At 52.5% G+C, this 23,977-nt stretch overlaps 8 protein-coding genes across 8 annotated transcripts; 3 read left to right on the top strand and 5 right to left on the bottom strand.

The window, feature by feature from the left end:
• Window positions 1–339: 339 nt before the first annotated feature.
• On the bottom strand, window positions 340–1,229 carry PpBr36_07383 (uncharacterized protein; the record flags this gene model as incomplete). The annotated part of the gene is made up of 5 exons (XM_029894520.1): window positions 340–436; window positions 510–543; window positions 626–662; window positions 739–883; window positions 973–1,229. The coding sequence occupies 5 exons, from the start codon at window positions 1,227–1,229 to the stop codon at window positions 340–342; spliced, it is 570 nt and encodes a 189-aa protein (XP_029748101.1).
• A 984-nt stretch (window positions 1,230–2,213) lies between these two features.
• On the top strand, window positions 2,214–4,980 carry PpBr36_07382 (uncharacterized protein; the record flags this gene model as incomplete). Its single annotated transcript, XM_029894519.1, has 7 exons — window positions 2,214–2,306; window positions 2,404–2,534; window positions 2,620–2,914; window positions 2,985–3,461; window positions 3,530–4,621; window positions 4,682–4,881; window positions 4,956–4,980. 7 exons carry the CDS (start codon window positions 2,214–2,216, stop codon window positions 4,978–4,980), a joined length of 2,313 nt encoding a protein of 770 aa, XP_029748100.1.
• Window positions 4,981–5,614: 634 nt separating this feature from the next.
• On the bottom strand, window positions 5,615–6,871 carry PpBr36_07381 (uncharacterized protein; the record flags this gene model as incomplete). Its single annotated transcript, XM_029894518.1, has 1 exon — window positions 5,615–6,871. The coding sequence occupies one exon, from the start codon at window positions 6,869–6,871 to the stop codon at window positions 5,615–5,617; it is 1,257 nt and encodes a 418-aa protein (XP_029748099.1).
• A 1,161-nt stretch (window positions 6,872–8,032) lies between these two features.
• On the top strand, window positions 8,033–9,853 carry PpBr36_07380 (uncharacterized protein; the record flags this gene model as incomplete). The annotated part of the gene is made up of 2 exons (XM_029894517.1): window positions 8,033–8,840; window positions 8,913–9,853. 2 exons carry the CDS (start codon window positions 8,033–8,035, stop codon window positions 9,851–9,853), a joined length of 1,749 nt encoding a protein of 582 aa, XP_029748098.1.
• PpBr36_07379 (uncharacterized protein) lies at window positions 8,891–11,027 on the bottom strand (the record flags this gene model as incomplete). Its single annotated transcript, XM_029894516.1, has 6 exons — window positions 8,891–9,422; window positions 9,572–9,878; window positions 10,058–10,134; window positions 10,316–10,455; window positions 10,592–10,781; window positions 10,987–11,027. The coding sequence occupies 6 exons, from the start codon at window positions 11,025–11,027 to the stop codon at window positions 8,891–8,893; spliced, it is 1,287 nt and encodes a 428-aa protein (XP_029748790.1).
• Window positions 11,028–12,120: 1,093 nt separating this feature from the next.
• PpBr36_07378 (uncharacterized protein) lies at window positions 12,121–13,824 on the bottom strand (the record flags this gene model as incomplete). The annotated part of the gene is made up of 1 exon (XM_029894515.1): window positions 12,121–13,824. The coding sequence occupies one exon, from the start codon at window positions 13,822–13,824 to the stop codon at window positions 12,121–12,123; it is 1,704 nt and encodes a 567-aa protein (XP_029748792.1).
• A 2,370-nt stretch (window positions 13,825–16,194) lies between these two features.
• Window positions 16,195–20,900, top strand: PpBr36_07377 (uncharacterized protein; the record flags this gene model as incomplete). The annotated part of the gene is made up of 2 exons (XM_029894514.1): window positions 16,195–16,654; window positions 16,765–20,900. The coding sequence occupies 2 exons, from the start codon at window positions 16,195–16,197 to the stop codon at window positions 20,898–20,900; spliced, it is 4,596 nt and encodes a 1,531-aa protein (XP_029748674.1).
• Window positions 20,901–21,729: 829 nt separating this feature from the next.
• PpBr36_07376 (uncharacterized protein) lies at window positions 21,730–23,839 on the bottom strand (the record flags this gene model as incomplete). The annotated part of the gene is made up of 2 exons (XM_029894513.1): window positions 21,730–22,954; window positions 23,049–23,839. The coding sequence occupies 2 exons, from the start codon at window positions 23,837–23,839 to the stop codon at window positions 21,730–21,732; spliced, it is 2,016 nt and encodes a 671-aa protein (XP_029748789.1).
• Between the last annotated feature and the right edge of the window lie 138 nt (window positions 23,840–23,977).

Raw genomic sequence — 23,977 nt, 5'->3', positions numbered from 1 at the left:
CTGCACTTTGTAATATATCTTTACGACGCATCATTTTCTCGTTTATGTTGGCATCTAGCCGGGAGTCTAGGGTTGCAATTTTCTTATGAAGCGGCTCGGGCTACCATTTATTAGGCATCCCTTGTGCATTTCAATGGCTTGTTCTCTTGCTTGTCGCTAGGGACGCCAAAACTTTGGTCTCCCACTGTTGCATCATTACAAATGGATTGCGAGTAGGAGCGTGAGATAGCGAAGGCATTATAAAGAATGAGAATTGAAACCCCACATGATGAACTGGCAATATTTTGTCTTTGAAGCCTCATTCTTAAGTTGACGGTGGCGTTGTGTTAACTTGCACCATTAGTTCTCCTGCTGAGCGAACCATTCTTGAAGCTTCTCCAGAGCTTTGCCTCTGTGTGATATCTTGTTCTTCTCTACCTTGTCCATCTCGGCGTATCTGTTGTTGTTTTGTTTTGGTTAATGCTAATATTGCGAGATGAAAAATAACCCCCCAGGTGCATTCTACTTACGTCTCGCCTTCGTACTCGAAGATGGCATCCCAGCCTAAAGTTTTAACAAGCCCAATGTCAGATGATAGAGCCATTTCATTGTTAAGAGGCCTAGGGGAGCTATAGGACTTGTTTACCAAAATACGTAGGCCCTCGCGGGGGAACGATCTTGCCCTGATTCGAGTATATGAGTGTTTAGCCAGGTTGAGGTCGAGGAAGAGCGGAGAAACTGATGTGGAAGCATCTTTACCTCAGTAATGCCCTGGAACAAGACAGGCTCGCTTCCTGGGCCCGCCGAGTAGCCGAATGTACATACCGCCTGGGCGGACTTGTCCTCGTAGGCCGCCAGGAGGTTGTTGAGTCCATCGTGGCCGATCGACTGCATGAACCATTTACTAAGGCGTGGGCGCAGTGGAGAAAACAGAGAAATGCAATGTCAACATAGGGAAATTGCTACAGACTAACTCGAAGTAAATCCACTCACATGTAGGGGCCCGGAAGACCATTGAGCGCGTTGAAGCACAGACATGTGTCCTCGACGAGGACGGGCCCCTCAACCTGCTCGGCGGCCCTGCGGACCTTGTCGAGCGTCACCTCCTCGAGGGTGCCCTGGATTTCGACCAGGTCGAGCTTTTGGCTCTGGACTTTGATTTCAGGTTCCAGAATGGCCTGGACCTCGGCCAACTTGTTTTGGTTGCCGGTTATGAAGTTTACTGTTTTCCGGGGCAGAGAGGCAGCCATGATGCTGGTTTGATGGTGGGCGAGTATTCGACGAAGGGTATTGATCTATTGATGTTTTTTATGGGGTTCTTCAAGTTTAAATGGAATGCTCCCATAAATAAATGATAATAGAAGTAAATCTTAAAAAAGCTGTTGCCTATCGTTGTCACATCAGAGACTGAGTATTTAAATAATTTGTTTCCAAGGCACACTTGTGACTCAGCTGAACAATAGATCAAAGATAGGCTTGGAGTGGGGTGGCCCAGGTTTGACGAATCGTCAAGTCTCTCTCAAGACAGTATGTACGAAAATCAAGCGTGGAACATCGGAGCTACCCTATGTGGAAGAACGAACAACGTAGGTATATGAGTGAGCAAGATGGATACTTGTGAAAATGCCCCAATAAAAAACAATCGCGACAGATCAGGCCCGTTCTGGCATTATTCCGTTCACCAAAGTATCTTGTCATTGATAGTCCAACTTGACCCTGAAAGCAGAGTCTAACTACTAAGACTCCAAAAATGTTTAATAGGTTTCTAAGACATCAAGAACTTATACCCTAACCCCGCAGAAGGCATTCAAAATAATCTGTGCCCCACCAACAACACAGCCACCGGCAGGGTCCGGGGTCCAGAGTCTGGACTGGCGAACTAGCCACAATCAGCGTTCCTCGAGCCGTGCGACGCCTTGGAAGCTTGCCTGCTCGAGGTGTGGTGTCCTTTTTGGCGAGGGGCCAGCAAACAGCTCCAGACTAGACGAGCATCCCAACTCCGGATTGTCCACTTCCCAACTACCAACTTGTTTATCTACCGCATGTAGACATACCATGACACCCTGAACCTTTGAACTAACAATCACAACAAGTCAGTCTGGTCAACAACACGCGGGCACCACGCCCTTGCATTTCGAGACCGGTGCATACTGCAAGCTATAGCCGCTATCGCGCCAGCCCGTCTAATTCTCCACCGACTCTTGGGAGGCTGGTCATAACCAGAGCACGCCACCATGGACTACGAAAACTTGAAGGAGCAGTGGAGCGAGGTTGAGGATCGCGATGGCGTCCGCCTCAGTTGGAACGTCTTTCCCAGCACGCGCATGGTCAGTCCCGTCCGCTCCGGTTGACTGCGCTCGCCGTCGCCCAATGCCCTCAACTTGCCACTCGAGGCCAGATCACTAAGCGTTCACTGTCTTGCAGGAAGCGTCTCGTCTCGTCGTCCCGATCGGTGCCCTCTACACCCCTTTGAAGGAAAAGCCAGACACTCCTCTGCTGCAGTTCGAGCCCGTCACATGCAAGCAGCCATGCCGTTCCGTCCTGAACCCATTCTGGTACGTTTGTGCATCTCTCCATGGACAGGAGATATTACAAGACCTGCCGGCAGTCACAGGCTGACCACAAATACACCCCCTACAGCCAGGTCGACGTTCGTGCTCGCCTCTGGATCTGCCCGTTCTGTCTCTCTCGAAACCCCCTGCCGCCTCATTACAAGGATATTACGGCCAACGCGATCCCGCCAGAGCTGCACCCCTCCAACACCACAATCGAGTACCGCCTATCCCGCCCGGCCCCGAGTCCGCCCATCTTCCTCTACGTGGTCGATACCTGCCAGGAGGATGACAGTCTCAACGCCCTGAAGGAGTCTCTTGTCATGAGCTTGAGCCTCCTTCCCGAGAATGCCCTTGTTGGCCTCATCACCTATGGCACAATGGTGGGTCTAGCTCAGACCTTTACGCTGGTATGCCAATGGTTCAGCTAGCTAATGTGCATGTGCATTACAGACTCAAGTCCACGAGATTGGATACACTGAGTGTGCCAAGTCGTATGTCTTCCGTGGTAGCAAGGACTATGCGCCGAAGCAGGTCCAGGAGATGCTTGGCCTCGGTCAGATGCCCGTCCGCCCGGGCATGCAGCCCCAGCCGGGACGCCCGATGCCCATGGGACCCGCCTCCAGGTTCCTGATGCCGGTTTCCCAGTGCGAGTTTCAGCTTACCAAGGCCTTGGAGCAGCTCCAGAAAGACCCATGGCCGGTTGCCAACGACAGGCGACCGCTGCGTTGCACTGGTGTAGCCTTGAGCGTCGCTGTTGGTCTTCTCGAGTCTTCCTTCCAGAACTCTGGTGGCCGCATCATGCTGTTTGCTGCCGGTCCGGCCACAGAGGGTCCCGGCATGGTTGTCAGCTCCGAGCTCAGGGAACCCATGCGGTCGCACCACGACATCGATCGCGACAACATCAAGTACTACAAGAAGGCTCTCAAGGTATGTGACAATCTTTTGTCGGGGGGTTCGTCTAGTGCAGGAGAGGTTGTCTGACACGATATTTGCAGTTCTACGACACGCTGGCCAAGCGGACCGCCCACAACGGTCACATAATAGATATCTTTGCCGGCTGTCTTGACCAGGTCGGTCTTTTGGAGATGAAAGGTCTTAGCAACTCTACAGGTGGTCACATGATTTTGGTCGACAGCTTTACGTCGTCCATGTTCAAGCAGTCATTCGTGAGGGTATTTGAAAAGGACGGAGACGATAACCTGCTCATGGGTTTCAACGGTATCTTGGAGGTCCTGACCACCAAGGAGCTCAAGGTTACGGGTCTGATTGGTCACGCAGTCTCGATGAACAAGAAGTCGACCTCTGTTGGCGAGACCGAATGCGGTATTGGCAACACTTGCTCGTGGAAGATGTGCGGTATCGACCCAACCTCAAGCTACGGCATCTACTTCGAGGTTGCACAGGGTGGCCCGTCACACGCCCAACCAGCCCAGAAAGGGATGATGCAATTCCTCACGTATTACCAACACTCGTCTGGACAGTTCCACCTGAGGGTCACAACCATTGCCCGGAATATAGGTGGCCCGGCCGGAGACCCGGCGATCGCACAGTCTTTTGATCAGGAGGCCGCTGCAGTGCTCATGTCGAGGATCGCAGTCTTCAAGGCGGAGGTGGACGACGGACCAGATGTTCTGCGCTGGGTCGACAGGATGCTTATCAGTCTCTGCTCGAGGTTTGCAGACTACAGGAAAGACGACCCGTCATCATTCAGGCTGGAGAAGAACTTTACTCTTTACCCGCAGTTCATGTTCCACCTTAGGAGAAGTCAGTTCCTGCAGGTCTTCAACAACTCACCCGACGAAACTGCCTTCTATCGACATGTTCTCAACCACGAGGACGTCAGCAATTCCCTCATTATGATTCAGCCCACGCTGGATACGTACACCTTTGACCAGGAAGGTGGACAGCCTGTGCTGCTCGACTCAGCCTCGATCCAGCCCACTCATATTCTGCTGCTTGACACCTTCTTCCACATTCTCATTTTCCACGGTGAGACCATCGCGCAGTGGAAGAAGGCCGGATACCAGGACCAGGAGGGATATGAGAACTTTGCCCAGCTGTTGCAACAGCCAAAGGAGGATGCCATGGTAAGTCGAACGTCTACTGAAGCGTATTCCGAGTAGATACAAATACTAAATCCCGTCTAGGAGCTCATCACGGACCGATTCCCGCTGCCTCGTTTCATCGTGTGTGACGCGGGTGGATCGCAGGCACGTTTCCTGCTCTCAAAGCTCAATCCCTCGACAACACACACCACCGGCGCATACGGTGGCGTGGGTGCACAAACGGCACAGACCATCTTCACCGATGACGTTTCGCTGCAGACTTTCATGGACCATCTCATGAAGTAAGTTGGATTCTTGACGATGGTGCATTAAAGAAGAAAAAAGGAACGCTAACATGTTTGTTTCTCTCCCACAGGTTGGCTGTTAGCGGCACCAACTAGGAGTTCGGATCGAGCTGGTAACTTGTAAGCAGTGATGCAATTGGGTCCCGGGAGAAATGGAGTCGACAAAGCGATGATGACTATGTGATGGTTCTTTTTGTGGAATTTTCAAAATGGACAGCGCCGTTGGTTTTATCAAGTAGAGGGGGGCTACAGTGCCGCAAATTTTATACAACTGATGAATCCTTAATGGCCGCTAGCCGCCATTGATATGAGCAATGGTGATGACGGGCTCAACTCTTGAGACTGACCGGCGGAGCGAGTGGGTCATGCCCATTTTTTCGGGCAGACCATTGCAAGCGTTGAAAAGTCTCCCAACCGCTTGCAACACTCTTTATGTTCCAAGATTAACACATTTTATAGACGGGCTCTCTGACATCTTCACCGGCGGCGTCCGTCCCAGACGACAACGTCATCATGGTGTTGGTTATTCGTTTCACCCGTTACAAGAATGATGGCAATGGTCAATCAATCAATGGTCATAGTAATGATTAATTTGCTCGCGCGTGGCGTTTTTTATAATCTATGCTTCGTAATTTTAGTGCTCCCCTGTTTGGTATATTTTTTGTCCCCCGGATTGCATCAATTCAATAGACTACAAGAAGAGAGAAAGAAAAAAAAGACACAAAATCGCTTAAACATCCTCAAACTCAATCTCATCATCGCTCTCATCGCCTCCAGCGGTGTCTGCCGCACTGACTGTAGGAGCTGGCTCTTCAACCTTGACTTTCTTTGCAGGTTTGTCCTCGGAGCCCGCCGAGGCCTCGCGTTTCAACGAAGACTTGGGTGTTTCGACAGCCGGGGTGCCGCCGGTGACGACGTCCTCAAACATGCCCTCGTCATCTTCGTCATCGTCGTCGTCCTCCTCCTCCTCGGCCTCGGCTGCCTTCCTGGCCGCCTCAGCCTCCTGCTCCTTGGCGAGCTTGGCAAAGTAGTCGTCGATTTCTGCGTGGTCCTTTGCGTCCAGTGCGTCCTTCTTGGTCTCAGTCGTAGTGGTGCTGGCGACCGCGCCGGCGAGAGCGCCGGTCCTGGCGGGGTCGAGCTCGTATGCGTCGCCGCTGATGGTACTCTGGGCGATCCAGCTGGGTAGTGCGTTCTGCTCGGCGTGCTTGGCCTTGCGCTGGCGCTCGGCTTCCTTGTCGGCCTCGGAGGGCCCGTTGGCCGACAAGAGGTTGATGTCGATGGACTTGGGGCCCGTGTCGGCCAGTCCCTTGACGGCGGCCTGGCGGTGGGTGGGCTCAACAGCGACACTGGCGACGACCTTGTGCAGGGCGTCGCGGACCACGGGGCGTGCGGCGTTGTAGGCCAAGTCGAAGGTGCACTCGGGGACGACGACCGAGTCGATCTGGGGCAGCATGCCTGTGATGAACTTAAACTGGTCGTTCATGCGGGTTGACTGCTTGTGGCCGCCGCCGCCACCATCCGGGTCGTGCTTCAGGACAGAGCCGCAGTCGTGGCAGAGGAAACCTCTGGCGCTGGGCTTGTCGAGGACCTCCATGAGCGAGTACTCCTTCTTGCAGCCGACGCGCAGGCAAAAGTACTCCTTGCGCTCGTCGGCGGGCACCGTGACGCCCTGCATCTGCTTGTCGACCGTGTAGACGCGCCACTTTATGGCGTCGATGGTCTGGCGGTAGTCGATAAAGTAGTACATTCGATTCACGGGCCGCTGTTGGCCCTCTTTGAGTTCCGGGCGCGTGTGCACCGTCAGGAAGCGATCCTCCTTGAGGCGACCGCACAGCTTGTGCAGGTCCTTTGTGTTCATGTTCATGAGGTAGGCGAGGTCGTCGTCGCGCAGGGCCGAGTGGATTACGAGCGCATCCACGACCAGTATGTGCTTGGTGTCGTAGAAGGCGCGCACTACGGAGCGCACCAGGGTTCGGGCGAGATCCATGGCGGATTCTGTCACTCAGATGGCGTGATGGAATGGAGCAGGTCCCCTCGTCGGGTTGATTGCGAATTGCGACAAGTCTGACAGTATCTTTGATCTGTCGCCCTGTTTCGTTCTTCTGTGTCCTACAACTAGACAAGTAGAACCTGAGCGTATTGTGTTTTTTTATGTCGGCTGAACCGCGCAAACCCAAATCTCCTGGGAAACGAAACGAGCGTCTTTATAGGTTCCGAATTCGAGAGGGGAGGATAAGCTTCGGCTTCCTGACCGCAGCACGCGAATGGGTGCTACCTTGCCCCAGCAACAATAGTCATTGTTTCTTCACCGAGAGCGGCTACTTTGAGCGCTATGCGGTTGTTGCGCAGGAGTCAGAGAAACCTGCACGAGTTTCCGGGATTTTAGGTGTGCCTTTGCAGCGAGGCGACAAGCTTCCGTATATAGTGTATCGATGTATTCAGGCACTCGCTGCTGGGGGTTCGGTGGCGCAAAGCATCAGAACAGCTCCAAGGAATTGCGCCCTCGCTTTTCGGCTTTTGTTTTTGGGGGTTCGGTGTCAGAGAAAACTGTCGCGAAGCTGGGATGGTATGGTGCTCGTTGAAGATGGTTACTGTAGGTTAGCGAAGGACAAGGAGCTTAAGATGCCTGCCACTTAGCATAGCTTTGGTTTGACGAATGCGGCGGCACCGAGTGGATCATCATCCATAATCACATCAAAGAACAGTGCTGAGTCAGCCAGATTCGAACTAGGCACGACTTTGACGATGTGTTAGCCATCACTTCATACCCTAACCCTTCTGAATCCATTTCGGGGCACATCATGACATCGTCTATTTCCTACACTTGACTTGCTATTCGTCACTCTTACATTATTTATTTTCCTGGAACCTGACAGTCAGATCATTAGGAGTCTCTTCCGCTTCCTCTCAGACCCCAGTCTTGTAGTTCAGTTGCTACTTCTGTGCAGTCTTTTCTTGACAAACACCGTACTGCACATATCTGCAAGGCATACGCTAAAACTCAAGTCTATAATCGTGTTAGTTTAACTTATCTCAATACTAACACGGCAAGAACTGCAGAAGCAAAGGAAAAGGACATTGAGCATGTACTCAGAAGAAAATCCCTTGTTTGACTGGCATCAGATCTCGTTAGCCTCCAACAGCAAACATGGCTCTTGACTTCCCAGTCATTTATCTGCTCGCCTCGCACATGGATCCGGATGAACTATATTCTATCGAGGATCAGATACCTACTCTCACATATGACGTAAGGGAAGCAGAAGTTGTGATTGGTAAGGTCGGCAAGAGGGAAAGGGCCCTGTTTGAGCTCCGTAGGATCGGACTCAAGACTACCGAGGTGCCATTAGGAAACCTCGAGGCAGATGAGCCACCGAAAAAGCGAAGGAGAGTGTCAGAGCACGATGAAAACCAGGGCCCGAAGACCATAGTGGGTGACGCCACAACTCCTACAACCGTGGGAAGCCTCATCAAGGTGGCCAAGTTGGCATGGTTTACCGATTCGATCGCCAAAGGAGAAGTGCTTCCTATAGACGGTTATGTTGTTTACCAGGGCATAAATCTGGGAAGAGAAGAGCCGCTCCCACCTAGCAATCATGTCGTGGCCAGCTTCAAGGGAGGTGCTGCAACCGAGCAAGCTGGTGCTGGCAGCTTTCATTCGATACCTTCGTTCAAGAGACGACGAGATCCGCCCCAGTCCTACATACCGCACCTAATGCCCGAATCAACGTCGGAACACGACGCCGCGGAGAACCTACCCCCGCTACCAAGCTTCCTCCACAGTGTATACTCTTGTCAGCGGCCTACACCTGCCGACCCTCCAAACTCGGCATTTATTGAGCAGCTGAAGGAGATAAGGACCACTAGGCTGCTAAACGGAGACTCCATCGGCGTGCGGGCGTACTCGACTGCGATAGCAAGCCTTGCCGCTTACCCATACACCTTGACGACACACATAGGTTGGTGTTTCTCCGCGGCCTAGCTGCATATCAGACTGAGGAGAATGAGATCATGCTGACGACTTTCGATAGAGGTCCAAAGGCTGCCTGGATGCAACGAGAAAATCGCCATCCTTTATCAGGAATGGAAACACACCGGCAAGATTAGGGAGGTCGAGGAGGCCGCGCAAGATCCCAGACTCAAGGTTCTCCGGGAATTCCATTCGACGTGGGGCGTGGGCGCCACGACCGCGGGGGATTGGTACAACAAAGGATGGAGGGATCTCGACGACGTCGTCGAATATGGCTGGGAATCGCTCACGCGCGTCCAGCAGATCGGCATCAAATACTACGACGAACTTCAGCTGAAGATACCCCGAGAGGAGGTCGAAAAGATTGCCAGTGTAGTTCTCCAGCATGCCAATAAGATTCGAAGTGGCTTTCAGATGGTCATAGTTGGCGGTTATCGCAGGGGCAAAGCTGAAAGCGGCGACGTCGACCTGATTCTCAGCCACCCAGACGAGTCCGCGACATACAGGTTTGTTACAAAGCTCGTAGATGGCCTCTCGGATAGCGACTACGTCACGCACACTCTGAGCTACACTTTGAAGAATTCGGAGAGGGGCCAGATGCCTGTAGCCTGGAAGGGGAGTGCTCCCAAGCCACCCGGTTCAGGCTTTGACACGTTAGACAAGGCTTTGGTGGTGTGGCAGGAACCGAAGCCAGGTGCTAAACAGAATCCGAACCCCCACCGCCAGGTGGACATCATCATCAGCCCCTGGAAGACGGCAGGCTGTGCTGTCCTTGGCTGGACTAGCGGGACCACATTCCAGCGAGATATGCGCAAGTACTGCAAGGAAAAGCTGAATCTCAAGTTCGACAGCAGTGGCATCCGGTCGCGGGCTAATGGCCGGTGGGTGGACTTGGAGAGCAGAAATGGCGTGCCGGCGCCAGATATGCTCACTGCAGAAAGGAGGGTCTTCGAGGGACTGAAGTTGGAGTGGCGGCCACCAACGGAGAGGAATACGGGCTGAATAACAAAACGCACCGTGTAACACTCTGTGTGATTTGAACCCCATGGATTACCCGGCATTGACTCAATCATTTCATGTTATGTTTTGTCTAACACTACTCCATACATTGGAATCCGGGTTACCGTGGTACAATTTCCACCCAAAAGATGAACGCCAGTGGAAAATGGGCCTTCTGTTACTGGCAGCAACAAGCAAATCACTGACCAAACGACAAGCTGTACGCCGAGTAGAATGCCATGAACTTGAGGGACAGGTCAGCCAATGCGGAGCCGACAAAGCCGCTGTTGGTAGATGAGAGGTTAGCGGATGGAAATTTTGACGATAAACCATGTATATATATATATATATATATATATATATATATATATATATATATATATATAAAAAAAGAGGTATGATGGAAATATTCAAAATGCAAGGATGAATCAACATGCAAACAGTGACAAAGAATGAAGTACTTACATCCCACGGCCCTGGGGGCCAAAGGTGGTGTATCCGCTGGCGTAGATGAAGCGGGAAGCAACCCAGCCGGCGCCGAGGCAGGCACTCGGGATGGGGTACTTGAGGCCGGAGATGAGGAGGGCACCGAGGAAAGGTGTGAGCTGTTCGGAGATTTTTTTTTTTTTTGTTTTGTTTTGTTGTTGTTGTTATCAATTAGATTCATGCGTATGCTTCCAAAACAAGAGTTTTCCCGCTTTCTGTGTGGATAGAGGCGCAGGCATACGAAACGAAACTTACGTTCTCGGTAAAGTTGGTCTGAGCGCGTTGCGCGCAGTTAAAGGCGAACGCCTTGGGGTCCTTGGCCGCGACTTGGGCTTCGGCGTAAGCAATGGGATACGCCAACCCTGATGCCCTGCGGGCCTTGGACGACAGTACCATGTGGTACGTCTGGAGGAAAAAGGATGAGGCGGCGGCCAGGAGGACGTAGCTGAGTGTGAGGTGTCTTTGTTTTAGTTTCATGTGTCTCTCCCCTTGTCTTTGTTATAACCTTGTTTTGTCTCATTTCACCCCCCAAGGTAAAATGAGTGCAGGTAGACAAGCTTTGGGATTTAGGCCCCTTTAGGGATGTCCTCCAATAATGCATCTGATCTGATGCCGTGCTACCACAAATAGGATCAAAAGACTGTGCTTACCCGTAATCTCCGGGGAGGGTCAGAGTGATGGCTGCCGACATGATTGCTGGGATGGGCGCGAGCTAAAAAGTCAAGATTCTCTTTTTTGAGTGGTCTGTTTGTTTTCTGCGGTGATGCAAGAAACAAGGCGGTTGGTATTGATAGTGTTAACGATTGATCCAAACTGAGCACGAGATACTGCAAAAGATTGCGTGATCACGAAGTTGAGTAGAACCTATACATACCTTCTTATATCTAAGAATGTTTACCGGTTGGGGTCGCTTTGTTACTGACGGAGTAAGAAACCGTATGTAGCTAACTGATCGAACGGGTTGGAATTGCCTAGAATTGGCCCGACGTTACAGTGATGCGTTTCTGGAGCACCTGTCCTCTCCTGGCGGAAATACGCCAGTCCTAAGTCGCGGATCCTCGGGGTCTGAAATTATCCCGCTAGCGGGAAAACACAGCCAAAGTGATGAATAATTCACTGAGTAGTTATACGTATTATGTAACCAAAAACTAGACTTGGCCTGTTCAAACCCAGGGGGATTACACGGCCGCGGGCGGAATTCCGCTGGCTGGTCCACCTTAGTTTCGGAGGTTGCTTTTTTATTGAGCGCCCAATTTTGACCAGAGCTACGAAGTTGTTAATTGCCTATCTTTGGAACATCACTCCATTTCCGTTGATTAGGCGACGCGCTGACCCGAGCGGCTGTATCATTCAAGCCGATCCACGCCGTTCGTCTCTTCATGTTGATTGTAGGGGAAAAGTCCTTGGGTTAACAATTGCCGATCTTGCTATGAACGCACTAGGGACACCAGAGAAATCTCCAGATTTAGTTAGATACACACAGGTCCGTACTTCTTCACACCAAAGCCAATAATAGTTTCCTCCCGTACCGATACCAAGCCATCATGCTGCTTGCTTTTCAACGCGTGCAAGTTCAAGAAACCCAGCTCCGAATGGTACAACTCTGGTCATTACCATCAGATGAGGGCTATCTGTAGTCAAAAAAAAAGCACCAAAAAAAGACACCTGATTCACAAGTAGATAGATCCAATAGGAAAGAAGAAGGCCGAAGCGGCAACACTAGATAGAAACAGAGACTTATCAAGCGAAAAAAAAAAAAAAAAAACAAGGATAGGCAGCTTCGTTTACCGCTTTCTCCGGCGCTTCTTCAATTCGGCCATCTCATCAATCTCTGCATCCGTGTCTTCTGGCTTCTGCACCGTAACCGGCCCAAGTGGACTCGACGCCGACACTCTCTCAATCCCATTATTACCACCAAGAAAGTCCGCGTAGTATTTGAGCGCGTTGAAAACCTCCTTGCCCGTTGGGATGATGGCGTCCGGGGGAAGCAAGAAGCCGTAGCTACCTCTGTCCCTCAACTTGATCTGGTAACTATACCTGGCGTGCATCTCATGGTAGAACCAGTCCATGGCCGACCCGCCGGGCGGCTCCATCCGATGCACCCGTGCCCTGCGGCCGCCATGACGCGAAAGCACCGCACCCTCGCAAGCCGAGAACACATCGTACTGCTCGCCACTTGACAGCCGGATCGCCTTGGCCAGCTCGGCGGCGAGTTCTTCAAGATTCTCAACGTTGGGCGGCTCCGGATCGCAAGTGTATTCAAAAGGATAGAGAATCTCTTGAGAGTACGAGTGCAGGTCGATAAATCCAACAAACTGAGTGTTGTGGTCCGCCACCTGCCTCTGGGCCCATTGCGAGAGCTCCCTGGCCTCCACAGCCTCGAATGGCTTCTGACCACCGTAATCCTCCGAGCACGGTTCTCGTAGGTCCTGGTTCCACTCAAAGTCGAATGCATGGTTGAGGTCAAGGCCATGACAGAAGTTAAACGGCGTGTCTTGCCTCGACTTTCGCCATAAACGATCCGAGTCCCAGCTGTATACATATCCATCTGGGTTGGCTACTGGGATGAACACGACCGTGTAATTGTTCAAGAACCGAGTCAGAACATGGTCCTGACCGTAAGAGGTAATGAGGGCCCAAACGAGATAGTTCACAGTCGAAGTTGCAATCCACTCGCGCGCATGCAGGCCGCCGTTGATAACCACCGTCTTTCGCGGGGCCTTGTTCTCGCCCGCAACCTCTGCGGACAAAACATTTCCAACCCTGAGCGCAAGAATCTCACGGCCCTCAAAAGACTTGCCGATGGTCTCCAGCTTCACTATCTTGGGGAACATGGACTCGAGAAGACGCATCCACTGGTGAATGACATGTAGAGGCTGGTAGTCGCGAAAGAAGACATTATCAAACTCCTCGGCAGAGTCAATAACCGAGGGCTTCAGCGTCTTGCTGCTGCTCGGCTCGAACCGCGTATCGTCCTTGACGCGTCTGTTGTAGGTTGCGGCAACGGCGGAGGGAAGATCGGGGATCAGGGTCGAAAAGTTGCCTCGGAGAGACACGGGTAGGAGGCTCAGCAGCGGCGCGACGTCGTTCTTGTGTATACGGATGTCGACGTGGTTTCGCGTGAAGCCCCAGACGTCAAGAAACAGCCGGTCGGCGGCATCGGCAAGAGCATTTTCGTCCTCCTGACTCGAGACGTTGAAGCGGAGGACTGTCTCCTTGGAATACCGGGGATTAAATGCGCCCATTCCCCGAGCCGGTGTCGACTTGGATTTGGCCGAGGCCGGCCGGCCAAAAATCAACTCGACGGCCGAGTTGCGCAGCCACGTAAGAAAGGGGAAAACGCCATTGTTCGCATGGGCCTGCGGCGGCTGGTACGAAGCGTAGCCGTGGTCTAGTCTTACACCAGCAGCCGGTACGGTTGGACAGAAGACGAGGGCCAGAGCCAGACATAGCAGAATTGAGGTGGTGATGTATGGCCTGGAATTCATCTTGCAGAGCTTGTTTAATTATTCTTGTTGTTGGTTTTTTTTTCTTTTTTTCAATCGCAACGTAAGGTTCGGCCCGTTCATGGAGTTTGCGCCGAACCGGACACCAATGGCCCCCGGGAGGCTTAGATGGGGAAAACCCAAGAACAATCGAGAAAGAAAACACCAGAACTACCCAAGCCGTGAAAACGTCAATTGAGATCTCCTATGGAAAAACAAAGAGAGAAATGGAATGATGCAGAAGCAAAAGATCAATCAAAACGGATCCCGCAGCCTATCGCATTGATGGCGAGAAGATGTTTCGTGTGTAGACGATTGCCGACAAAGATGGGGACCGTACCGGCCGTTCCTACATTTGTGAGGGGCTGACTTTCCAGGCCCGATGAGCGAGTCTGCAGCACAGCCTGGATGTGGACTAGAATTTTGAGGCAGGAGACCCCAGCTTTCACTCTGCACTCCCACCTCCCTTCCAGCCCCGTCGGCAAATCCAAATTGGCATCCAAATCCAGATCTCATCCATGTAACCGACTCAAAGAGTGTGCATCAAGCTGCATGAAAAGTGGGCCCCGAATCTGCCTCTCATTCTTTTGCAGGCCCATCGGTTTCTGTGAGTGATAACGAGCTTCTTATATTCTTTTCATGGTAAATGCTTGGTGAGGCTCGGATACTAGGAAGCTAGCTCGGGAATCTACGTTTGAGTACACAAGCACGATAACGACTTCTAGAAGCAACAATGAAATCGAAGCCCAAGATGGACCGAATACAGGAAGAGGATCCCTTAAATTGTGTCCCCTCCAGTCGTGCACGCACAGATCGATGCCTGGGGAATTTGGCCTGGCCTGGCCTAGCCTTGCCGTTGTGCGGTTTCAGTTGATTCAATTTGAAGCTCACTGATGAGGCGCCAAACGGGTGGATCTAGTAAAAATCAAACAAGGCAACAAATAAAACAACAATCCCAACTTTAAAAATGTCCAACATTGGAGGAGATGAACGATACTATGGACAGCTCGGTCAATTGGTACATGGGGCCGCAAAGACATACTTTTGCGGCACATCGAGCACCCTGGCTTGCAGAAATGGCACAGAAACACTGAGCGGCAAGGATCAAACCGTTGAGCGACATGGACAAAGCGAATATTGCTGCTCCATTGTACGACGTTCAAAGTACGCAGGGTGCAACTTGCATCAGTAGCCTACTCATACGGGCCATACCAGCTGAATTATGGTAGCAATTTGAATAACAAAATAATAATAAAACATACCGGTTGCACACGGAATGACAAGGGACAAGGCTGTATGTAAGAGATGAGATTTTCTTGATACGAGTGACCAGCCTCTAGAAATTCTCGAAGGATGGTTGGTTGCTTTATTCAAGGTAGTCAGTCGGCTGTTCCTGCACAAGAGTGCTCGCTACCTCGTGTAGCCACAGGTGATCGATGGGCTCTCGCGCCATTAGATGAATGTTACAGCCCAGGCGTTCCTTGCTTACCTCGTTTATACTGTACGTCTTGACGTGTCCAGGACGCCCCCCCAAAAAGATGACAGCAAGATGAGATGGTTTTGTGAAGTGCTTATTGTTGTTTGAATTTTACTGAAATGGAATAATTCCAATTCCCTGAATCTTTGCTTGCGATGGCTAATTTATCCTACCGAACCGACCGACCTGAGTACCTAATTAGCACATACTTCGGGCAGTACCTTATTATCCAAGCAACCACCTATTCTCGGTGACCCAGAAAGTTGGATTTTTCTTCATCCCTGGCGGACTGCACGGTTGGATGAGCCCCGCCGTACATCATTCTCCGTCCTGGTTGGTTGAGCTAAACCGGCTGCCCCTTGTACCCTGCACCTGCCTCCTTTCTCGTCTCCTTTCCGTTGCGTGGGCGTGTGGGTAGGTGGTCCAGCCCTGAGCTCCCGCCCGGCCTTGTAGCGCATTTTAGCCCTCGTTGTAACCCTTTCCTACCTAGCCAGCACCGTCCGACAGGCCAGCCTCGTTGTCAACCGGGTCCGTCCATCAAATCAGTTTTTATTATTCTTGCATGCGCTGGCATTGAGTGGTTGATCAAATTATCTGCCAAACTGCGCGTGTCTTGTCGTCCTTCGTTGTTTTTTTTTTTTTCTGTCTTTTTCGCCCATCTCAAACAGACACGCATGCGCGCTCGTTCTCGTCCGAATCCATCCGAAACAAGGGCCTCAAGGTCGGCCAAATGTCATCATTGAGCCCATTCAAGCATTAGTGACCCCAAGGGAGAGCTTCTGCCGGCCCTCCCAGCTTTGCTTGTGAGCATAACTCCCTGCTCTGCCATGGTCTCGTCGTGAGTGTCATCAACACAGCCCGGTCCCAGCCTAGCATGACCGCCCGCACTTGTCGCCATGCCGTTTCTTCGTCGCCGCGGCGTAATCGCCAGCGAAACCGATATGCGCCGTCATGCCAATTCCGACGAAGTGCTGTCGGTCGATAATCAGCAGGCCGTCCCCGAGACGACGCAACCGGGCGAACCTACCCTGCCGGACTCACCACCTTCAACTCCTCCCGATCCAGCAGCTGAAACAAGCACTATTTCCGCGCCTTCCACAACAACCCTTCCCAGCGAAACCTCTCCTGATGCTGGACAACCCTCCTTGCAGCCGATTCCCTCGATAAATCTACCTCCGAGATCCCAATCGCCTCCGCTGCCAGATGATGCCAGCAAACAACGTCGATTTTCCATGCTTAGGTTCCGCAATGCCTCCGACTCCCAGCTCGCGACGAGGGCAAAACAGCAGGCACAGGCTGAGAAAAGGCCGCCGATGCCCCCAATCTCTCTGTCGCACCAGCACCAGCACCAGCCACGTATGTGATCAACCGAAGCCGGCGTTTCCTGACGCTCATTCTATCCCACTGGAGTCCTTTCCCCAGGTTCTCGCGATCGAAAAGTGCATGCTGACTCTTATAAATACTAGCCCCCGAGATAATCAAAACCTCTCCGACTGTTGACATGAATACAATGCCTCTACCAAAGAAGTCGTCGCGCATGAAGCTTCCATGGGGTTTGGGAGACAAGGATGAGAGCAAAGGCGATCCTGGTGAACATGCGCCTCGTCCAACGACTAAAAAGGACCGGAGGAAAACGCTCAACTTTGGAGCAACATCTAGCAAGCAGAGCGTCACCTTCGATGTTCCCGGAAGGGCCAGCACTTCCCACCAACCTCCTGCTTATGGCGAGGACACAGACGCAAACGGATTACCCCTCCCGGTAACCAGGCTATCCGAGTCCTCGAGATCGGACGGCAGCTCTGGCGATCACCGCGTGTACGGAAGCACGACGACCACGACCCATACAGTTCAAACCACAACCACCTTCTTTCGACTACCGCGCCGGCGACAAAAACAGCCGGAACCGCTATTCCCAATAGCACACCTGCAGAAGGGTGGTAGTTCTCAGTCGGATGTTCAAAGGCCTACCACTGGCGCTTCGCTAGCGAATGCCACGCCTGATTCTTTTAGAGCAAGTACATCAAGCCGGCCTGCCGGTCAAAGTGCGACGCCGACGCCGACGGCTTCGAGACCCACCTCGTCCAGGCTCACATCTTCTGCGACGTCCCCTACTTTTCATCTTTCCCACAAGGCTAGCGTGTCGCCTGCTACCGCTCTTTTCAGGCCTGATTCGCGAAACTCGGGCCGGTCGTCACCATCTAAACTGGCCCTCAACAATAGAGGGAGGTCCTCGACTTTCAGCTCGTTAGGAAGGCAATCGATGGACGATGGTCTGCACGCGCCTCCGCGCACTTCGACGTCTACGGGACGCAAGAGCTTTGGGGATCTCCTTGGACTGAACAAGCTCCGCCAAAACAACGATCTTTCGGGAAGACACGGTTCACGGACTCCAGCCACACCTGGCTCCACAACATCAAAGAACAACTCACTTCAGATTGCTCGAGAGCAAGCGCTTGTTCTTCCGGAGAGACGAGATGACGATACCCCTGCGAAGTATCTCGCAAGGTTAGAAGAGGTCGTCAGTCGCAGTGTGGTCGCCAGCGCTCTGTCCAAGAGCGCCGACGCGTTCTCGCAGGCAGTGTTACGGAGCTATATGCGCAGGTTTAGCTTCTTCGGGGATCCAATGGATATGGCCATTAGGAAGCTCTTGATGGAAGCTGAGCTTCCCAAGGAAACGCAGCAAATCGATCGCTGTCTGCAGGCTTTCGCAAACCGATACCATGAGTGCAACCCGGGAATCTATACCAATCCAGATCAGGCTTACTTCATTGCATTCTCTCTTCTCATCTTACACACTGATGTGTTCAACAAAAACAACAAATACAAGATGCAGAAGGCGGATTATCTCAAGAACACACACGGAGAGGGGATATTTGATGATATCCTCGAGTGCTTTTACGACAACATAACTTACACGCCATTTATCCACGTTGAGGACGATCTGGATATCAACGGGGACAGGATAGTTGCCCATAAGGCCAAGAAGAAGTCACTCTTCAACGCCAACCAGGATCCAGTGAAGAGGGCCGCCAAGGAACCGATCGACCCTTACACCTTGATAATTGACCAGAAACTTGACATACTGCGGCCTAACCTCAAAGATGTGATCCCCTTGGACGACACTTACAGCTATCTGGGTACTGCACAGTCTTTCAACCTGCAGGAGCTTCAGAAGACTTTCTTTAAGACGGGCATTCTTCAAATAGTGTCCGCTAGGTCGCGACCGGATGCTTTCATGTCTGAGAAGACAGCGACTAATCCCGAGGAAGCGCAGCAAGGTATTGTGGACATCAAAATCACCAAGGTTGGACTGCTCTGGCGGAAGGATGTGAAGAAAAAGAAAACAAGATCGCCTTGGCAGGAATGGGGTGCCATTCTGACGGGAGCTCAACTATACTTCTTTCGCAACACGTCATGGGTCAAGAACTTGATGCACCAGCTCGATAGCCACATCAAGCATGGCAACGACGGCATACCCGTTATATTCCAGCCACCACTGGAGCACTTCAAGCCAGACAGTTTATTGTCAACCAATGATGCGGTTGCGCTGCTCGATTCGTCCTACAAAAAGCACAAGAATGCCTTCGTTTACGTCAAGCATGGGGGCTCCGAGGAGGTCCTCTTGGCGGACAATGAAGAGGAGCTCAACGACTGGCTGGCGAAACTCAATTATGCCGCAGCGTTTAGAACGTCGGGTGTTCGAATGAGGGGCGTCGTGGGTGGCAGCTACGATGGGCAGACTCGACGGGCCATCAGAAGACTCGAGTCCGACTCCTCGACGTCGATACAGACGCCCAGCGGTGAGGTGACAATCTCAAGGAGTCGTATCGACCACAATCTAGCACAAGACATCCTCGAACGTCGGCGTGAGGTCATGTCGGAAAGAGTTTCAGACGCCAACGAGAGGTTGCAGGAGCAGGAGGCGAAACTGGACGCCCAACTGAGGAATGCTAGGCACCTACAGATTCTGGCCCCAATTATGCCGAAGACGAGGGATCAGATACTCTTGTCGGCGGCCCGGATAGCTGCAAAATTAAAATGGACGCGCATGGAGATGTGGAAATTAAAATGCCATCGTGACATCCTCCTGATGGACCTGGAAGAAGAGAGAAAGTTACTTGGTCTCCCGCCGGCCTTGATATTGGGGCACATTGCCAATCCCGAAAAGCCAGCTCTGGGCCGGGAGATATCAAAAGCCAGTTCCTCTACTATAATACAACAGAGCCCCAAGTCAACTTTGCCGGCACCCATCCGTGTGGCCCCTCCCGCTCCCGGAGAAGCACTCGACTCACCTGATGGCGATGTGTTCCAAACACCGCCGACCAGCGCGACGTACCACAAGCACAGTCTGTCCTGGGAGAAGCCAACCGTCAGTGTTGATCACGCAAGTCCAAGAAAAGAATCTACTGCTAGTGCCACTGCAACTCCGATACTAGTTGCTGCATCACCGTCGCCAAATATGGCAAGTTCAACATCCCCTTCGGCAGCCACAGACATCCCAATTGCAATCCAAGCACCCCATCCAGCTGGCAACTCCAGTGATGAGCATGATGCAGCCGAGAGGGAACTGCTTGAACAAGCCGGGCTCCTTGAGAGCGAGCCGTCGAACGAAACTGAAAACAGGTCCACTACAGCACTTGCAGGGGAATTTTCGGACGCTCAAGAACGAGAACCTTGGGAGACTAATTCCCCTCTGCCAGGGTCAGTCTCTTCCGACAAGCAAGATCGCAATAAAATCCGAAGAAGTCTTCAACGAACGCTTCGCGAAAGTGCTGGGCACTTATCCCATGTGCGCAGTCGCAAGGGCAAGGAGCCAGCCGCTCCTTCGAGTGCCGACGAGGAATCGTCTCGCGACGAGACAAATGTCCTCTCAAGAGGCACTGGCTCGTTCGTGGTCCATGGCAAGAAGGCCTCCGTCATCAATTTTGGCGGTGATTTACAAGGAAGCGCTGCGGACCAGAGGCTCCGAAATCGCAAGGCACAGCAGGCCATGGATACGCTGCGCACGGATGTGAACTCAACGCCATTTTCCGGAACGGACCCCAGTCCCACATCGGCAGCCGCGGCTCCGGACTTCAGGACGATCCTTCAATCGCCCAAAGACTCTGAGCGCCGTGAATCAGCCGCCAGCGCAAGCACCGCTACCGCCATGAGCTTTCGTGAACTTCACAGAAAGTACTCAACAGCCCAGGCAACAAAATCTCACGGAAACCTTTCGCTCCCGGACGAGGATAGCGACGCCGCTCTTAGTTTCTCGGATGGCCGAAGAACCCCGCTACCTCCGATTGAACATGATTCAGATGAGGAGGCAGACTTGGCGAATGAGGTTCGACTGAGGCTGGGGCTAACTTTGGACCAGGGAAAGAGGGCTGTCACTGCTGATGAGGACGAGGAGGATGTCGACATCGGTAGTAACGATGACGAGAACAAGACAAGTGGTGGTCTGCTCAGCCCTGCTGAGAGTACATTGCAGCAGAGGTTCTACACGCCAGAACCACCGTTGTCGCCCACATCTGAAACGAGCGATGACCGTGAGGTCGACCGTGGTCATACACAAACGCCGCTTAGTTCGCCGCCACAGCTTCAAGCCGTGAATGGTTAGTCGGACAACAGACAAAAGCAGAACTTAGCGAATAACCATTATGTAGGCCCGTTCTTATGGGATGAACGTGGCACAACAACAAATGCAGTACCCGTATCATTTTTACCTTATCTTCTCTCCTTTGTACGATTAGGCATTTTTTTGCGATGTATTTGGAGGCGCGTTCGAGCTCCCCTGCGTCGACGAGGGATGGATAACTGGGCATCAGCGTTATAATGGCCTCTTTTCGGCCCACAGGTGATCAACCTGATTGATACCTGTGAAGGCATTCATTTGTATTTTCATGCTTTTGTTTCTCTCTTTTTTTTTATTCCTCTCCCCCGTTGCTTTTTTTTTCTTTATCAATTTCTCTCTTCCTCTCAATCGCGGACTTGGGTTTCGCGCAGGTTCTGTTATTTCGGCGGGCAACGGATCATAACCACGGTTGGCCTTTGGTAGGAGTAACGATGGGTGGGATAGATAGTTAATTGCAAAATAGGCTGAGCGTTTTCTGTACGATGCCTAGTCCCTCGTAAGTGACTGGGAGAGGGTGCATGTTGACTTGAAAGAATTCATTATGAGACGTCGGGGTGCCGCCTTAGGTCCTTGCTAACTCTGACCTAATGGATGATGCCGTGGCGTATGTATCAGCGGTGGTCATATCGTCATTCCGACAGATCCTTCGCACATCCGTTTATCTACCATTCTTTATGTTTTGTTTATACACCAATCCAACCAAAATGACACCGTATTCGCCAATGACCCAAGTTCCCAGTAATACTTTTTCCCAATCTTGCGTACGAACAGGTTTTAGTCCCAAGATCTTTAGACTTCCCCTGGTTTCACCATTTCATTTCTTTCCCTTCTTCTTCTTCTTGTTGCCTGCACCTCCTTGGGGTGCCTTTTCGACCTTGACTGCTCCAGCACCACCCACCAACTCGAGCATCTCGCCTTCCTCCTTTACCATACCACCTTGCGTAGAATCAGCTACACGCTTCTTGCCCTTCTTGCCCTTTGGTCGGTACGTGCTCCTGTCACGGAGCGGCAGCCATCGCTCTGGGTCTGGTTGCTTGTCTGGGTCGTAGTCCTTAGGCAGCTTCGCACGGCTGCGGCGTTGCTTCTTGGCCGGCGCTTGCGTTGCTGCTGATCCATCTGCCGAGCGCTTCTTGCCGGCTACTGGCGTCGGCGTGAGGACAGCAACGCCAGCGTCGATGAGAGCAGAGATATCCACACCCTCAGTCAGCTTGTCGACAGGAGTGAGGTTATCTAGATAGGGCTGTGTACGCGCGCGATCGCTTGTGGCGAAGCTGGCGACAAGGCCAGCCTCGGCGAGGCGGTCGCGCTGTTGCTTGCAAAGCAGAGCAAATGCGTCGCCAGCGGTGGCGAGGTCTTCCTCGTCTTGTGAGTGCAAGAGCTCCATACCGGCATGACGGAGCAACGACGTCGCGCTGCCCGTTTCCCTGGTTGTTTGGTGCTGCCAGTACGTAGCTGCTCGGGCAAGCTCGGCGCGGATCGCCGCGCGACGGCCTTGTAGGCGATATAGGGCCACAGCGAGAGCGACCAGACCTGGAGCAAACCTCACGTCTGAGTGATCTTGGCTTGTCGCCGATTCGAGACGCCTGAAGAGAGCCTCGAGAAGCGCAAGCCCCGGCTGTGGATTTGCTGTTTGGATGTAGAGCTGAATGATGGTGAGGAGAAGCCCAATGTCGTCGGGTCTCGATTCGAGCAGCGGCAGGATACTCCTCAAGGCCTCTTTGCCAGTCTGCAGGTGTGAAACTGCTGCGGCATGCAGAACTCCGAGGTTTGTGGCTGCGGGCGAAATGCTAGGTGCGTCTGGCGATTCCCTCTTCAGGGCAGACGCCGTCCTTGAGCGAACACCGCGAAATTTTTGGCATTGCAGCTCAATGACATGTTTGTTCCGTCTTAATATTGAAGCTTGACACTCAAAAGGTTTGCTGTTGTCTGTTGGTATTGAAAGAGTTTCTGCTCTGCGAGCCGTCATGTATGGATTCTCGCCGTGGTTCAGCACAAGTGAATTGTTCTGTGCCACGAATTTTGCTGACTCGTCCGATATACTGCCGATTTATCCGCAGTTAGAAGAAGAGTCAACGAGAAGACAGAAAAGGAGACAATTGGGCCGTTTGTCTAGAGTGTGTCGCAAAAACTTACTCAGATATACTTATTGAGCTCTGGCACTCAATCGCTGCATCATTTTTGCCGAGCCTGGTAAGGACATAACTCGCCTGCACCAAGATGGGGATCAACTCTGCTTGCTTCTCTTCCTCGCTTAGCTCTTCTGATGCCTCGCACAAAGCTCTCGACCTCTTGAGCAGCACTTCGGCCTTGGCGTAATCGCCTCTTGCCATGCAACCGCACGCGGCATTGAAAGCGGTCTCGAACGTCTCCATATCCCTCCTCGACGTTTGCCTCTCTGACTCGGCAACCTGGTGGCCATTGCCAGCCCATTCGAGCTGGGCTGCGGCTGCCAGCATGTTGATCCTCAGCTCGCCCTCTTCGCCGGGCTGGCCTTCCCTCGCAACCGTTTCTAGCAATTCTTGGTAGCTCCTGGCAGCCTCGGCAAACTTCTCTGCTCGGTAGGCGACCTGGGCGGCAACGTGCCGGGCACCACGCATGCTAGTGCTGTGGCCAGTGGTGAAGTTTGTGCAAACCTGGGCGGCGGCGTCTAGCTGGCCGGTCTTGTAAAGAGAGTAGGCATTCTCGAGGGCACAGTCGGTGGCAAGGCGATCACCACCGTCGGCTATTGTGCGGAGGGCATCATCGTAGCGGTCCAGTTTGACTAGGGCCACAACCTTGGCCTGTTGTGCAGTGCGGACCTCGGGGCTGCTGGGCGATGACGAAGACCGGATTGCGGCGTTTGCCAACCTCAGAACCTCATCGTGGTCGTCGATCTCAGTGCCCCGGAGGAGCGAGTTGAGTGCAGAGACGGCGGGGTCCGCCATGGTTGTCTCACTGCTAGACTACTGCTATCGGGCGGGGCTTTTTTGTTTGTGCTTTTGTGTCTTTGGGCACAGGCTAGATGAATGGTGCTACAAGTGAAAAGCTGTGAGGCATTGCCTTTTGGGGATATGGGACGGGAA

Source organism: Pyricularia pennisetigena, chromosome 1 (genome assembly GCF_004337985.1).
Source record: "Pyricularia pennisetigena strain Br36 chromosome 1, whole genome shotgun sequence".
Taxonomy (NCBI): Eukaryota; Fungi; Ascomycota; class Sordariomycetes; order Magnaporthales; family Pyriculariaceae; genus Pyricularia; species Pyricularia pennisetigena.
The sequence above is the reverse complement of the archived record's forward strand: the minus strand, read 5'-3'. Positions and strand labels throughout refer to the sequence as shown.